At 40.2% G+C, this 14,763-nt stretch overlaps 1 protein-coding gene across 2 annotated transcripts; it reads left to right on the top strand.

The window, feature by feature from the left end:
- The first annotated feature begins 5,331 nt into the window (after positions 1–5,331).
- DUSP12 (dual specificity phosphatase 12) lies at positions 5,332–13,670 on the top strand. Of its 2 annotated transcripts, XM_034667255.1 has the most exons (7): positions 5,332–7,278; positions 8,634–8,747; positions 8,836–8,954; positions 9,368–9,464; positions 9,966–10,152; positions 12,537–12,636; positions 12,908–13,047. In XM_034667255.1, the coding sequence occupies exons 1-6, from the start codon at positions 6,896–6,898 to the stop codon at positions 12,612–12,614; spliced, it is 978 nt and encodes a 325-aa protein (XP_034523146.1). In that variant the 5' UTR covers positions 5,332–6,895; the 3' UTR covers positions 12,615–12,636; positions 12,908–13,047. The 2 variants fall into 2 exon arrangements, with proteins under 2 accessions (XP_034523146.1, XP_011224369.2); XM_011226067.3 differs by lacking the exon at positions 12,537–12,636 and having other exon boundaries at positions 5,339–7,278; positions 12,908–13,670.
- The last annotated feature ends 1,093 nt before the right edge of the window (positions 13,671–14,763 follow it).

Below are 14,763 nucleotides of genomic sequence, written 5' to 3'. Positions count from 1 at the left end.
TTTGGGCTTACCTTGCTTTTTTTTTTTTTTTTTCCTAGTTCCTCGAGGTACAAAGTTAGGTTACTTCCTTCAGATCTTTTTATTTCTTAATGTAAGCATTTATCACTATAAATATCCCTCTTCAAACTGCTTTTACAGCAACCCATAGGTTTTTATAGGTTGTACTTCCATTTTCATTTGTTTCAAGAGTTTTTTTTTTTTTTTTAAAGATTTTATTTATTTATTCGACAGAGATAGAGACAGCCAGTGAGAGAGGGAACACAAGCAGGGGAGTGGGAGAGGGAGAAGCAGGCTCATAGCAGAAGAGCCTGACGTGGGACTCGATCCCATAACGCCGGGATCACGCCCTGAGCCGAAGGCAGACGCTTAACCGCTGTGCCACCCAGGCGCCCCAAGAGTTTTGTTTTTTTTTTTAAGATTTATTTAATTTATTTATTTGAGAGAGAGAGAGAGAACAGAAGGAGGAGGGGCAGAGAGGGAAAAGGAGACCTCCCGCTGAGCAGGGAGCTGGATTTTTTGGTGGGGAGAGGCTCCATCCCAGGACCCGGAGATCAGATCATGATCTGAGCTGAAGGCAGAGGCTTAACCAACTGAGCCACCCAGGCGCCCCACCAAGATATTTCTTGATTTCACTTTTCATTTTTCTTTGACCTGTTGGTTGTTAGCAGTATGTTGTTTAATTTCCACCAATTTATGAGTTTTCCAATTTTCCTACTGTTATTGGTTTTTAGTTTCATACCATTATGGTCAGAAAAGATACTTGGTATGATTTCAATCTTTTTAAATTTGCTAAAACTTGTTTTGAGACCTATAATATGATCCATCCTGGAGAATGTTCTGTGGGTCCTTGAGAAGAATATGTATTCTGTTGCTGTTGGTTGGGATGTTCTGTATAGTTCTGTTAGGTGTATTTGGTCGAACGTATGGCTCAATTCCAACATTTTCTTGTCTACTTTCTGTCTATATGATCTATGTATTGTTGAAAGTGGAGCACTGAAGTCCCCTACTATTATTCTATTGTTATTTATTTCTCCCTTTAGATCTGTTAGTATTTAATATACTAAGTACTCTGATTTTGTGCATATAAATTTAATATTGTTATATCTTCTTGATAAATTGACCCCCTTATCATCATATAATGACCATCTTTGTCTCTTGTTACTGTTCTTGGCTTGAAGTCGATTTTATCTGATATAACTACCTGCCTTCTTTTGGTTTCCACTTGAATGGAATATCATTTTCCATCTGGTCCCTTAGAGCCTGCATGTGTCTTTAAAGCAGAGGTGACTCTCTTGCAGGCAGCATATACTTGGGTCTTGCCTTTTTATCCATCCAGCCACTCTATGCCTTTGGAGAATTCAATCCATTAACAATTAGAATGATTATCTGAAGTAAGGGCTTACTACTGCAGTCTGAAAATAATTATTTTCTGGCTGTTTTGTAGTTCTCTTGTTCCTTTCTTTCTTGTTTCCTTCATTAGTGAAGTGATGATTTTCCCAGTGGTATGCTTTGATTCCCTTCTTTTTATCTCATTTGTATTGTATCTACTGTAGGTTTTTGTTTTGTGGTTACTGTGAGGCTGATATAAAACATCTTATAGCTATAACAGTCTATTTGGCACTGATAACTACTTTAATCCATACAAAAGCTCTACCCTTTTAGTCCCCTCCCCCTTTTGATTTTCTGATATCACATTTAATCTCTTTTTTAAAAAAGATTTATTTATTTATTTGTTTATTTATTTATTTGAGAGAGAGAGAGGAGGGCAGAGAAAGAATCTCAAGCAGACTCCCCAGGAGCACAGGGCCCAATGTGGGGCTCGATCTCAGGGCCCCGAGATCATGACCTGAGCTGAAACCAAGAGTCGGACACTCAACCAACCGAGTCACTCTGGTGCCCCAACCTCTTATTTTATATTGTATTCATTAACAAAATATTATAGCTCTAATTACTTATAATACTCTCATCCTTTAACCTTTATACTAGAGTTCAGTGGCTTCCACACCACCATATTACTATATTATTCTGAGCTTGATTATATACGTACCTTTAACAATGTGTGCATATTTTCATGTTACTAAATAGCATCTTTTGTTTCAGCTTGAAGGGTTTCTTTCAGCAAAGGCATGTCTGGTGGATTCTCTCAGCTTTTGTTTTTCCGGGAAAGTCTTTACCTGTCCTACAGTCATGAGGGACAACTTTGCCAGATAGAGTTTTCTTCATTGGCAGTGTTTTTCTTTCTTTCTTTCTTTCTTTCAAAACTTTGTATATATCATCCCTTTCTCTCCTGGCTTGTAAGGTTCCTGCTGAGAAATCTGCTGATAGCCTTATGGGGATTCCTTTATAAGTTACAAACTTCTTTTCTCTTGCTGCTTTTAAGATTTTTTCTTTGTCTTTGATTTTTCACAATGTTATTATAATGTGTCTTGGACAGGATTTCTTTAAGTTAAGCTTGTTTGGTGACCTATGAGCTTCTTTAATTTGGATATCCAAATCTCTCCCCAGATTTGGGAAGTTCTTAGCCATTATTTCCTTAAATAAGCTTTGTGTTTCCTTCTCCCTCTCTTCTCTTTCTGGAACTCCAATAACTGGCAAATTATTTCTTTTGCTAGTATCCCATAGATCACATAGGCTTTTTTCACTCTTTTTCATTCTTTTTCTTTTGTTCTCCTCTGACTGGATAATTTCAAAATTCCTGCCTTCTTCTTCTTCTTTTAATATTTCTGTTTTATTTATTTGAGAGAGAGACAGAGAGAGCACACGAGCAGGGGCAGGAAGGGAGAAGCACAACTCCCCGCTGAGCAGGGAGCCCAATGCAGGACTTGATTCCAGGACCCTGGGATCATGACCTGAGCCGAAGGCAGAAGCTCAACTGACTGAGCCACCCAGGTGCCCCTAAAATTCCTGTCTTCTAACTCATGGATTCTCTCTTCTGCTTGATCCATTCTGATACTGATACTCTCTACTGCATTTTTGTATTTCATTAAATGTGTTCCTCGGCTCCAGAATTTCTGATTGGTTCTTTTTAATGATTTCTATCTCCTTGTTAAACTTCTCATTTTGTATTGATTCCTTGATTTTGTTGTATTGTCCTTATGTCTTTTCTTGTAGCTCCCTGAGTTTCCTTAAACAACTATTTCAGATTCTTTATCAGATAAATTGCAGATCTCCTTGTCTTTCAGGTTGGTTATTGGGAGATTATTTTGATGCTTTAGTGGCACCATGTTTCCTTGATTTTTCATGTTCCTTGAAATTTTGCATTGTTGTTTTTGCATCTGAAGTAATAGTCACCCTCAGTCTTTACTAACTGCCTTCAGGAGAGAGATACCTTCCATTGGCCCCACTAGAGATTCTGAGGCCCCTTCAAATAGGCTATGGATCCGTCTAGTCCATGCTTCTTGCTCCCTCTTGTGGCAGATTTCTTAAGCTTGAATGCCTTCTCAGATGCGGAAGCACACCAGGCGAAACGCTGACAGCTTCCTTCCTTTCGTTTTCCCAAAGGTGGCACTAAAGTTCAAGTTTGTGGTCTCTGCCTGTCTTGACGGTTCAGGCTGGCTTTCTGCACATGCTCTCTAGACACTTGCCAAAACACTCATGCCACTGCCATTGGGAGCACCCACAGGGAGCTGGTCGCAGGGTGGAAGTGAGTGTGTGGGTGAGGTGCACAGAGCAGTAGGGGTGCCCATGGGCAAATAGGGGGTCCAGGGGCAAGGCCTCTCTAGCAGCTCCTGGGCAGGCTTCTTTTTTTTTTTTAAAGATTTTATTTATTTATTTGACAGAGATAGAGACAGCCAGTGAGAGAGGGAACACAAGCAGGGGGAGTGGGAGAGGAAGAAGCAGGCTCATAGCAGAGGAGCCTGATGTGGGGCTCGATCCCACAACACCGGGATCACGCCCTGAGCCGAAGGCAGACGCTTAACCGCTGTGCCACCCAGGCGCCTGGGCAGGCTTCTTGATGGAGCCTGTTGAATCACTTAGTAGGACCTATGTCCCTTTAGTGCCCTCTGAGAGTCCTCTGTGTGGCTCTCTCAGCCTCTTCCTTCCAACCCCCAACCCCCGCCATGATCTTGCAGCTCACGATTCAGTATTCTGTATGGGGCAAAGAGCAATGAGCCTCTTCCATAGCTCCTGCATAGCTGGGGAAGCCAGTGCTCACTCACATGCCCTCCCTCCTGCCTCCCTGGATAAAGCTCAAGCCCGGGAGACCTCTCTTGGCCCCGAGCTGTGCTGCCTTGGGGGAGAAGTGATGTGAGGAAAATCAGTCTTACCCTCTCTGATGCATCCAAACATACTTTTGTTCCCACTGTCTGCTAGAACTCTGCTGGAAACCTGGGTTTCCACAAAGGCTCTCCTGTCCCTGTTCATTATTTAAGTCGTGTTTTCTGCAGGCTCCCTGACCAGAGGCAAGAGTGAAGATGGTTCACAGGCCACTGTAGGGTCTGTAGCCAGGACCAAGGTCCATGTGCCTATTATCTCACACACAGGAAGGCAAGATACTTCCTGTGTCCCTTGGCATATGGTGCAGGATTTCACAGCTCCCACCAAGGCCCTTTTGCCAGTGGATGTATGTCAACTTGTTGTTGGGGGTGAGGGGACACCGATGAGGAACATCTTATTCAGCCACAATGCTGGTATCACTCATGTAGAGTTCTTTGTATTTTCTGGATATTAATTTCTTATCAGATATATGATTGGCAATTATTTTCTCCCATTCCATAGTCATTTTACTCTTTTGATTATTTCCTTGGATGTGCAGAAATTTTACATTTTGATATAATCTTGTTCATCTATTTTTTTGAAGTCCTATCTAGAAATCATTGCCAAATCCAATGCCATGAAGATTTACTTCCATGTTTCTTCTAGGAGTTTTATAATCTTTTTTTTTTAAAGATTTTTTAAAAAAGATTTTATTTATTTATTTGACAGAGAGAGAGCACACAAGCAGGGGGAGCAGCAGGCAGAGGAAGAGGGAGAAGCAGACTCTCCACTGAGCAGGGAGCCCAATACAGGGCCCAATCCCAGGACCCTGGGACCATGACCCAAGCTGAAGGCAGACTCTTAACCGACCGAGCTACCAGGTGTCCCTAAAAGATTTCTATTTATTTATTTATTTATTTATTTGAGAGAGAGAACACAAGCAGAGGGTGGAGCAGAGGGAGAGGAACAAGCAGACTCCATGCTGAGTGTGGAGCCCAACGCAGGGCTCGATCCCATGACCCTGAGATCATGACCTGAGCTGAAATCAAGAGTTGGATGCTCAACTGACTGAGCCACCCAGGCGCTCTGGGTTTTACAGTCTTATGTTTAGGTCCTTAATCAATTTTGAATTGATTTTGTATATTTTTTAAGGTAGGGATCACACTCCCTTCTTTTACATGTGCATATACAGTTTTCCCAGCACCATTTGAAAAGTCTATTTTTCCCCATTGTTCCTGCTGGCACCCTTGTTAAAGATCATTTGAGCATATATGTGAGGGTCTATTTCTGGGCTCTGTATTCTGTCCCATTGGTCTATGAGTCTATCTTTACGCCAGTACCAGGACTGCTACCTCTGGACCAATTACAGCTGTAGCATCTGTGTAGCCTTCTCTCCCTATAGAGGGAAAATGCACTGAGATACCCCATCATAGAATCACCACCACTTCCTGACAGCATCCAATCCAGAGCAAAGCCCCGCTTCCTTGGGCTCTGTCCAAAATCACTCAGTATAAGCCCAAATCCTATACAAGCATACCTGTGTTATTATGCTTCACAAGTATTCCATGTTTTACAAATTGAAGGTCTGTGGCAACCCTGCATTGAGTAAGTGTATTGGCACTATTTTCCCAACAGCATTTAGCATTTGTTCACTTCGTGTCTCTGTCACATTTTGGCAATTCTCCCAACATTTCTAAATTTTTATTATTATTATATTTGCTCTGGTGATCTCTGATCAGTTATCTTTGATGTTACTATTGTAATTGTTTTGGGGTGCCACAAATCACACCCATACAAGATGACAAATGTAATAAATGTTGTATATGTTTTCAAGCTCCACAGACCAGTCATTCCCCCAGTCTGTCTCCCTCTCCAGTCCCTGAGACACAACAATATTGAAATCAGGCCAATTAACCACCCGACAATGGTCTCTAAATGCTCAAGTGAAAGGAAGACTCACACAGCTTTCACTTTAAAGCAGAAGCTAGAAATGACTAAGTTTAGTGAGGGAGGCATGTCAAAAGCCAAGATAGGCTGAAAACTAGGCCTTTTGTACCAAACAATCAGCTAAAATGTGAATGCAAAGGAAAAGTTCTTGAAGGAAATTTAAAATGCTACTTCAGTGAACATGCAAGTGATAAGAAAGTGAAGTAGGTTCCCGGCGGTCTTTGGTTGGAGGGTACGGGTTTACAAAAACATGGGATTACTATCTACAAAGTATATAGGACAGTATGCATCAACAAGAAAGAGATTCACATACCAATTAAAAAACTGGGCATAGAGAGAAAAAAAAAAGAAAAAAATAGTCACAAGATAAGAAATACAAATATAAAAGAAGAAATGCAATTTTTCATAAATGTTGAAAAAAACCCTGTTTTACCCCAAACGCATAAAATGATACTGCTGATTCAGTCGGCGGGACCATCATTTCAGATTTGAGTCCAGCTGCTTTTGTTGTCCCTTTCCGTAAAGCCTCAGCACTATGAGCCTGGGAAACCCTGTATTTGGGGAAGTTTAGCCTCTACCAAGTTGTGGGAGCTGGGGCCAGACAAGGGTTTGAAGGCGGCTGGGGGTCAGCCGCATCACCTTCCCCACGTAGTACACATTCCCACGGTCGCCGTGGTCCTCCGAGGGAGTCCCTGAGCATCTCAGGCCGGCTTGTCCCAGAGGAAGGGCGTTCTAGCCGGCCGCCTACTCGATGGTAGGGCTCCTGCTCTCTCGACCCCTGGCCGCTGCCATGTTGGAGGCTCAGGCAGGGAGCCATGGCTGCGAGCGGCCGGTGCACAGTCAGAGCTGCGCCAGCTCTGCCGGGCCGATGCTGGAGGTGCGGCCGGGGCTGTACCTGGGTGGAGCCGCGGCCGTGGCGGAGCCGGACCACCTGAGACAGGTGGGCATCACGGCCGTGCTGACGGTGGACTCGGAGGAGCCCGACTACAAGTCGGGGGCTGGAATGGAGGGTCTGCGGAGCCTCTTCGTGTCGGCGCTGGACAAGCCCGAGACTGACTTGCTCAGCCATCTGGACCGGTGCGTGGCCTTCATCAGCCAGGCCCGCGCCGAGGGCCGCGCGGTGTTGGTGCACTGGTGAGTGGCCCGCATGTGGGGGAGCCGCCCCACTTTGCTTTGAGGCTGCCGCCGCAGCCCCTTCCTCCGAGGACCTAGGGGAGGACTAAGGGGGCTGTCAGACCACCAGAACCTCCTCTCTCTCCCTTCCGGGGCTGCGTGTGTCCCAGCGAGAGGAGTGGCCGGAGGCGGGCCCCCGATGGCGTGCTTGCTCTCATTCATTCTTGCTTTGTTGATTCATACTTGTTTTCGTTGGTTCATTATGCAGCCCCCCCCTTCCAACCCCGAGATGTTTTTCAGTAGGGACTGATAGATGGCAAAGTCCCTGAACCTAAAAAGAGTTTAAAGCTTTTCAGGAGAAGCCAGACACCCAGATTACCGAAATGCAGATTTGGATGCGAATCGTGTATTAAAAGAGATTAACAAAGGTTAAGGTTATTCAAACTTCACGGGAAAAGCAGATTATTTTCAGTGTTTTTTGTTTGGGGTAGAGGGTGTTTGATGAGAAATGGGGAGAGAAAAATTGCTTAGGACATAAAGGAGCCCTAAGCCACAAACAGGGGAAAGACGGAGTAAGTTGTAGCAATGCCAAAAAGAAAATCTTGATAGGTATTTGGTAAGTCTTAGTAGTCCTTTTCAGTTGCATTGGAGTGTAATAACGAGTTTAAATTTATTGAATCAGCACTTTTACTGCGTGCCAGCACTTGTTCTAAATATTTACATAGAGGACATAAGGTAGGGGTAAAATGGAAAGAAGCCTGGGACCAGATCTTCAGGGCCCTTAATGGCAAGAGCAAAGGAGCTTTGGATTTTTTCCAAAGCCATTATAAAAATTTTTAAATTAGTGTAATTTTTTTTTGAAAAGGTAATACATTCACATGGTTCAGAATTCAAAAAGTTTTTTTTTTTTAAGATTTTATTTATTTATTTGACAGAGAGAGAGACAGCCAGCGAGAGAGGGAACAACNGAAAAGGTAATACATTCACATGGTTCAGAATTCAAAAAGTTTTTTTTTTTTAAGATTTTATTTATTTATTTGACAGAGAGAGAGACAGCCAGCGAGAGAGGGAACACAAGCAGGGGGAGTGGGAGAGGAAGAAGCAGGCTCTCAGCAGAGGAGCCTGATGTGGGGCTGGATTCCAGAACACCGGGATCATGCACTGATGAAGGCAGACGCTTAACGACTGAGCCCCAGGAGCCCCAGAATTCAAAAAGTTTAAGGAAATAAAGGAATAATTCTTTTGCAAAGGGCTTATTTGGGTAGAAGAAGCAGACATGAAGTGGACCTGAACTTAAGCGTTGATACAGAGCTGGGCTTTTTTGTTTTTTTTAATTGCTGCTATTTGCTATTTTATTTTAAAGGTGTCTTTTTCAGTCATGCAGGAGTTAGTCGAAGTGTGGCTATAATGACTGCTTTTATGATGAAGACTGACCAGCTTACCTTTGAAAAAGCCTATGAAAGTCTCCGGACCATCAAACCAGAGGCTAAGTGAGTTCTTTGTTATAGAAATAATTCTGTTTTTGCGATGTGATTTTATTCATTTAAAGAAAACTTAACTTTATATTTGTCCTTACAGGATGAATGAGGGATTTGAGTGGCAACTGAAATTATACGAGGCAATGGGATGTGAAGTAGATACTTCTAGTGCAATTTATAAGCAGTATCGTTTACAAAAGGTCACAGAAAAGTATCCAGGTAAGTAATAATTGCTAGTACTTACTGGGCCCTTTTTAGATGCTCTTTACTCTGATGCTAAAGGCCTCAGGTGTGTTATCTCAGGTTTCCCCGTAATCCCTTGGGACAGGTACTATTATTTCCTTCCGAAAGGGTGGTTTAGCAAGAAATAACTTGTTCAGGGTCAGATGGTTTATAAGTGGTGGGCTGGGATTTGAACTCAGGCAGTCGGTGCTGAAAACCCAAGGGCTTCTTCACTATGTTCTCTGACATCACCTGATTTCTCAACACTGGAGGTTTTTATTTTTTTTTTTATTTTATTTTTTTAATTTCTGAGGTTAGCACTTCTTGCCCCAGTTTGACATTAGCTGAATTTTGCCTGAAAATGCAGAGTTGGTTTCAACAAATAGGTACATTTTAATTATCTCATGTAGAATTACAGAACTTACCTCAAGAACTCTTTGCTGTTGACCCAACCACCATTTCACAAGGATTGAAAGATGGTATTCTCTACAAATGTAGAAAGTGCAGGTAAAATATTTTCTATCCTCTGGAGATTTTATCTTGTCTCAGTAGCCAAAATGTACTAAAAGTTTCATTTTCTTAGAATCTGTAGGAAGAATTCGTTTCATTGAATAATAAAAAAATTTCAATTCAAAACTGCTTTTAAGAAGAATATAAATTCTTAAGAGTGAAAGTGAATCCGGTTACTTGTAGAGGTGATTGAAAATTAAAAGTAGCAGGGGCGCCTGGGTAGCGCAGTCGTTAAGCGTCTGCCTTCGGCTCAGGGCGTGATCCCGTATCGAGTCCCACATCCGGCTCCTCCACTGGGAGCTTGCTTCTTCCTCTCCCACTCCCCCTGCTGTGTTCCCTCTCGCTGGCTGTCTCTCTGTCATATAAATAAATATTTTTTAAAAAATATTAAAGTAGCATAATCCATTTTATTTATTTTGCTAAGAAATACTGCACATTTCATCTATTTTTTCATCCTTTCGGAAGTCATTAATGTTTTTGTTTGTTTGGGGGTTGCAGGCGATCTTTATTTCGAAGTTCTAGTATTTTGGATCATAATGAAGGAAGTGGTCCCATAGCCTTTGCCCACAAGAGAGTGACACCATCTTTCATGCTCACCACAGGGAGTCAGGCTCAATGTACGTCGTATTTCATTGAACCTGTACAGTGGATGGAATCTGCTTTGTTGGGCGTGATGGACGGACAGGTAAGAACACATTTTATTTTCTGCAGTTTCATTCTATCATCTATATTTTGTTCTTTGTTGCACTCTAAACCGTATTTTAACTGGTGTCTCACTCCATCATAAGTACTTTATGAAGATTATGTCTTTCTAGTGTAGATGAGAATCTTTCAGATAAATTAATTAATTAAATAAAAATCCAGCCTGTCCGAAGTAGCGAACTACTTCTCGTTGAGAGCTGTTGGTCTAAGGTAATTCCTTTTAAGGCTATTCGTATTTTTTCAAGTAGAAGACTAATGTAAGCCGATTGGAATATATTTAACAAAACTCAAACTCGGTAACAAGTAGGGCAAATCAAGGATTTTAAAATTATATTTAAAGTTTCTTTCTCTTTTTGCCTTTCTTTTTCTCATTCACTTCATGCATCTCTTTTCTTGATCTTTTAGTTCCATATGTTGCTAAGAGATTCATTTTCATTTCCTGTTAATTCTTAAGAATGCAGCTCATATGAGCATCCTGGGATGGTCACATTTCTCTTTCAGGTTTACTTAATAGTAATTTAAAGATACCCTTTTTTTTTTTAAGATTTTATTTATTTATTTGACAGAGAGAGCAGGAGAGCGCAAGCAGGGGGAGCAGCAGAGGGAGAGGGAGAAGCAGGCTTCCTGCTGAGCAGGGAGCCTGCCTCGGGGTTTGATCCCAAGACAGATCCCAGGACCCTGGGATCTGACCCAAGCAGAAGGCCGTCGCTTAACCGACTGAGCCTACCCAGGTGCCCCAATTCAAAGATATTCTTAATCTAAGATGTAGTCTTAATGATTGTAAAGGTTTTTATGGTTTGTATGAAAGTTTGTATAATGAAAATTTTATGAAACTCACTATATTTCATTTGAAAAATACAGTAACTTTATAAAATAGGTAGAACAGAAAAAATATTTTATATGTAAGGAAACTTAGTTTATGTTAGCATCTTGCCTAGAAAGAGGCACCTTGTATTCAAACCTACATTTTCAGACCATTCTGCTTATTGAGATATAATTCATTTACTATACAATTTACCCATTTAGAGTGCACAGTTCAGTGGTTTTTAGTATATTCACAGAATTTTTGCAACATCATTGTTTTCATCATTCCCAGAATAAACGCTGTACCCATTAGCAGTCACTTCCCGTTCTTGGTGGTGTCATTTACAGCAGTAGGGTTTTTAACTTTGAAATCCACTTTATCTGTTCTTTTTTCTTTCTTTCTTCTTTCTTTCTTCTTTCTTTCTTTCTTTCTTTCTTTCTTTCTTTCTTTCTTTCTTTCTCTCTTTCTTTCTCCTTCCTTCCTTCCTTCCTTCCTTCCTTCCTTCCTTCTCTTGTGGCTTGTGCTTTTGGCTTGCTGCTCTTACTTAACCTGGAAAACATAGAAGATAAAGGCATTTTTGTGGAAGATACTACATCACATTTGTGCATACTTCTTTACATTTTTTTGAATTTTCCTATAGGCCTAAAAGTGGAATCCCTGGCTTGTGGAGTGTGTACATCTTAAATATTGCTAATATTCCACCCTGACAATAAAAATTATACAGATTTGCTTTTCACAAACATTGAATGTATGTACCCATTTCCCCATACCCTTGGCATAATGGATATTATAAAACTGGTTACGTTTTATCAACCTTGGAGATGAAAAATGTTCATCTTAAAATGTTACAATTTGAATTTCCATGACTACTACTGAGAACCAATATTGTTATATACTTACTATTTATAGCTTCTTTTTCTATAAATTTCCTTTACATCCTTGGTCCATTTTTCTCTGGATTTTGCCTTTTTCTTATTGATTTATAGGAGCTCTTTAAATAGTCTAGATGTTAATGTTTCCTTTGATATACTGTGAATATTTTCTTCTGTCTGTTACTTATTTCAGCTTTGTGGTATATTTTGTCATATTAAAAATTTAAGATACTTATGTAAATCAAATTCTGTTTCTGAGTTTTATGTCCAGAGCTTATATAATTTAATATTAAAAATAAGACTCCCTGCCTCATGTCATGCACAAAATAACAAGTTAAACTTAAAAAATAATGCTCTAAATACATTAGAATAAAATATATAGATGTGTTCAGTTTTTTTTTGTTTTTTTTTTTTTTAATTTATCTATTTTACTGGAGCATCAGTTTGTTTTTAAATAGCTAGGAATCTGAGACCTGACCTACATGCTGTCAATATCAATACTGATACTGGCATGAGACTCCTAAGGTACTTTCCTTTTCTGTAGCCATGGTGATCTTAGTTTGACATATTTAAACTGCAGACTGATTTAAAAGGCAACACATGCCTCATCCTGAAATCTTGCGTCATATCTCAGCCTTTACCTTTCTCCCCTCATACTGGGATTAATGTGGTCCTTTTCTAAACTCCCAGGATACAACATGCTTGTTACACAATTATCATAGTCCACCATCTGTTACAGTAAATTGCCGTTGCATTTTATCTTGCTGATTCGATCATAAATTCCTTGAAGGTAGGAGCCATGTCTTACCTCGTTTTTATTTTGTTTTGTTCGTGTTTTTAGAGAGGGAGATGGGGAGGGGCAGAGGGAAAGGGAGGAGAGATGCAGACTCCCTCCTGAGTACGGAGCCCAAGGCGGGGCTTGATCTCATGACCCTGAGCCTGAATCAAGAGTCCAACGCTTAACTGACTGTTCTTACCTGTTTTTATATCCTGTATTGCCAGTGATAATTATTTGTCTTATAAAAGTGAGTGAATGAAGTAACACGGTTCCTTTATTTCAGCTTCTTTGCCCCAAATGCAATGCCAAGTTGGGTTCTTTCAACTGGTATGGTGAACAATGCTCATGTGGTCGATGGATAACACCTGCTTTTCAAATACATAAGAATAGAGTGGATGAAATGAAGATGCTGCCAGTTTTGGGATCACAAACAAGAAAAATATGAACTTGTGACATTTTTGATAGCTTGGAGAGAAACTTGCTGATACGTGCTTCCCTTGCTTATTGTCATTCGTGGCAGATTGTCTAGTTTGTAGGCCATCAACATTTCATTTGACGTGAAGAGGAAACTGTGCTTTGTTATTTGTTAGTCTCTTACACTATTTAAGTAGAATACATGGAAATCAAAACTTTAATCATGTAAATTGTACTTTATTTGATATTAAAATTTTCTATAACCCATATTCTTTGTTTCATATTTTTCAAAAGAGTTCTGATTTTGGGTATGTTAGTTATGTGATATTAAGGTCTGGATAGACAATTATTTATAAAAATTGGAAATTATCATGTTTAAACAGATTTTCTTTTATTTCTAGAAATGTAAAGCAGATTTGTTTGCACATATTTTGAAACATTTCTCTTTCTTTAAATGACATTAGTAAATTTACATATGTCTGGATTTTTCTTGGAACTGTAGAAGGAAGGGCTATTAGAGTTGTTCTTAAGACATTTTGCATATTTACAAGTGAGTATGTCTATATGTATATAAACACCAAAATGGGAGTAGTTTTAAATGGAAAAAGTGAAAATAAACCTCTTTAAAAATACCTAGTTTAATTTTATTTTTTTAAATTATTTATTTATTTTTACAGAGTGTGCGGGAGCCAGTGGGGAGGGCGGGAAGGGCAGAGGGAGAGGGAGATAATCCTAAGCAGGCTCTGCCCCCAGCGTAGACTCCAATGCCCAGATGGATCTCATGACCCTAAGAGCATGACCTGAGGTTAACCGACTGAGCCACCCAGGTGCCCCTACCTAGTTTAATTTTTGAAATGTTGGGAGGGTTAATAGGTGATTCTTGAGAACTTCTTAATATAGGACCTGAAGCCTTTGGTACGTTTCATAAAATACTTTTTCTTATGAGAAAAAATTTCTCCATTTCTATCTTAGCTTTTGTAATATCTGTCCACCTACCTTCATAGTATACCCTGGAAAGCTTTTGAGAACAATTAGGTTGAACCATATGAATTATGCCTTTTGTAGGTAAAAAGTTGAGTAGCGAGAGTTTTGTATGGCTGTCTGTCACACTGCAGCATCTAGCACAGGAAATGACATAGATTTTATCGGAATTTACAACTGTCAGTTCAGTAAATATTTACCGAGCACCTATTATGTGCACAATTCAAAGGTGGTGCAGTGAACAAACTAGATAAAACCCGTCTTTTTTTTTCTTAATATTTTAGTTATTTATTCATGAGAGACACAGAGAGGCAGAGGCAGATGGAGAAGCAGGCTCCCAATGTCCCAATGCAGTACTTGATCCCAGAACCCTGGGATCACAATCTGAGCCAAAGGCAGATGCTTAACTAATGAAACCACCCAGGCGTCCTGACAAGATACTTTTTTGAAAAATAACTGGTACTTGCCAGTGGAAAATGAGTTTGGGGAACTTGCCTTTTCTTTATGTAAATCTTGAAATTTTTCGAAACATCCACTAAGCAAAAATTTCCAATTTAAAGTCCATTAATGTTTTACTTGGTAAATAGTAAATAGAAATGATAAATAGACAATCCATTATGCCTTTATTATCAAGAAAAAACAAGTGGAACACTTTTTAAGAACATCAACTTACAACATGTGGGTTTACACATTTGTCCAAAATAGCGATATGAACTTTATTTCATAGGTGGTGTTTCAGGTGCA

The sequence above is a fragment of the Ailuropoda melanoleuca genome, chromosome 8, assembly GCF_002007445.2.
Source record: "Ailuropoda melanoleuca isolate Jingjing chromosome 8, ASM200744v2, whole genome shotgun sequence".
In the NCBI taxonomy this organism is placed as follows: Eukaryota; Metazoa; Chordata; class Mammalia; order Carnivora; family Ursidae; genus Ailuropoda; species Ailuropoda melanoleuca.
Note: the sequence above shows the minus strand (reverse complement) of the source record. Positions and strands in the feature narration are given on the sequence as shown.

What these genes read in the sequence shown, in the direction of transcription:
- DUSP12 (XM_011226067.3), top strand. Translation starts at nt 6,896, where the DNA reads ATGGTAGGGCTCCTGCTCTCTCGACCCCTGGCCGCTGCCATGTTGGAG. An exon ending in GGTCACAGAAAAGTATCCAG is followed by an intron (nt 8,955 to 9,367) that starts GTAAGTAATAAT and finishes TATCTCATGTAG; the next exon opens with AATTACAGAACTTACCTCAA. An exon ending in TACAAATGTAGAAAGTGCAG is followed by an intron (nt 9,465 to 9,965) that starts GTAAAATATTTT and finishes TGGGGGTTGCAG; the next exon opens with GCGATCTTTATTTCGAAGTT.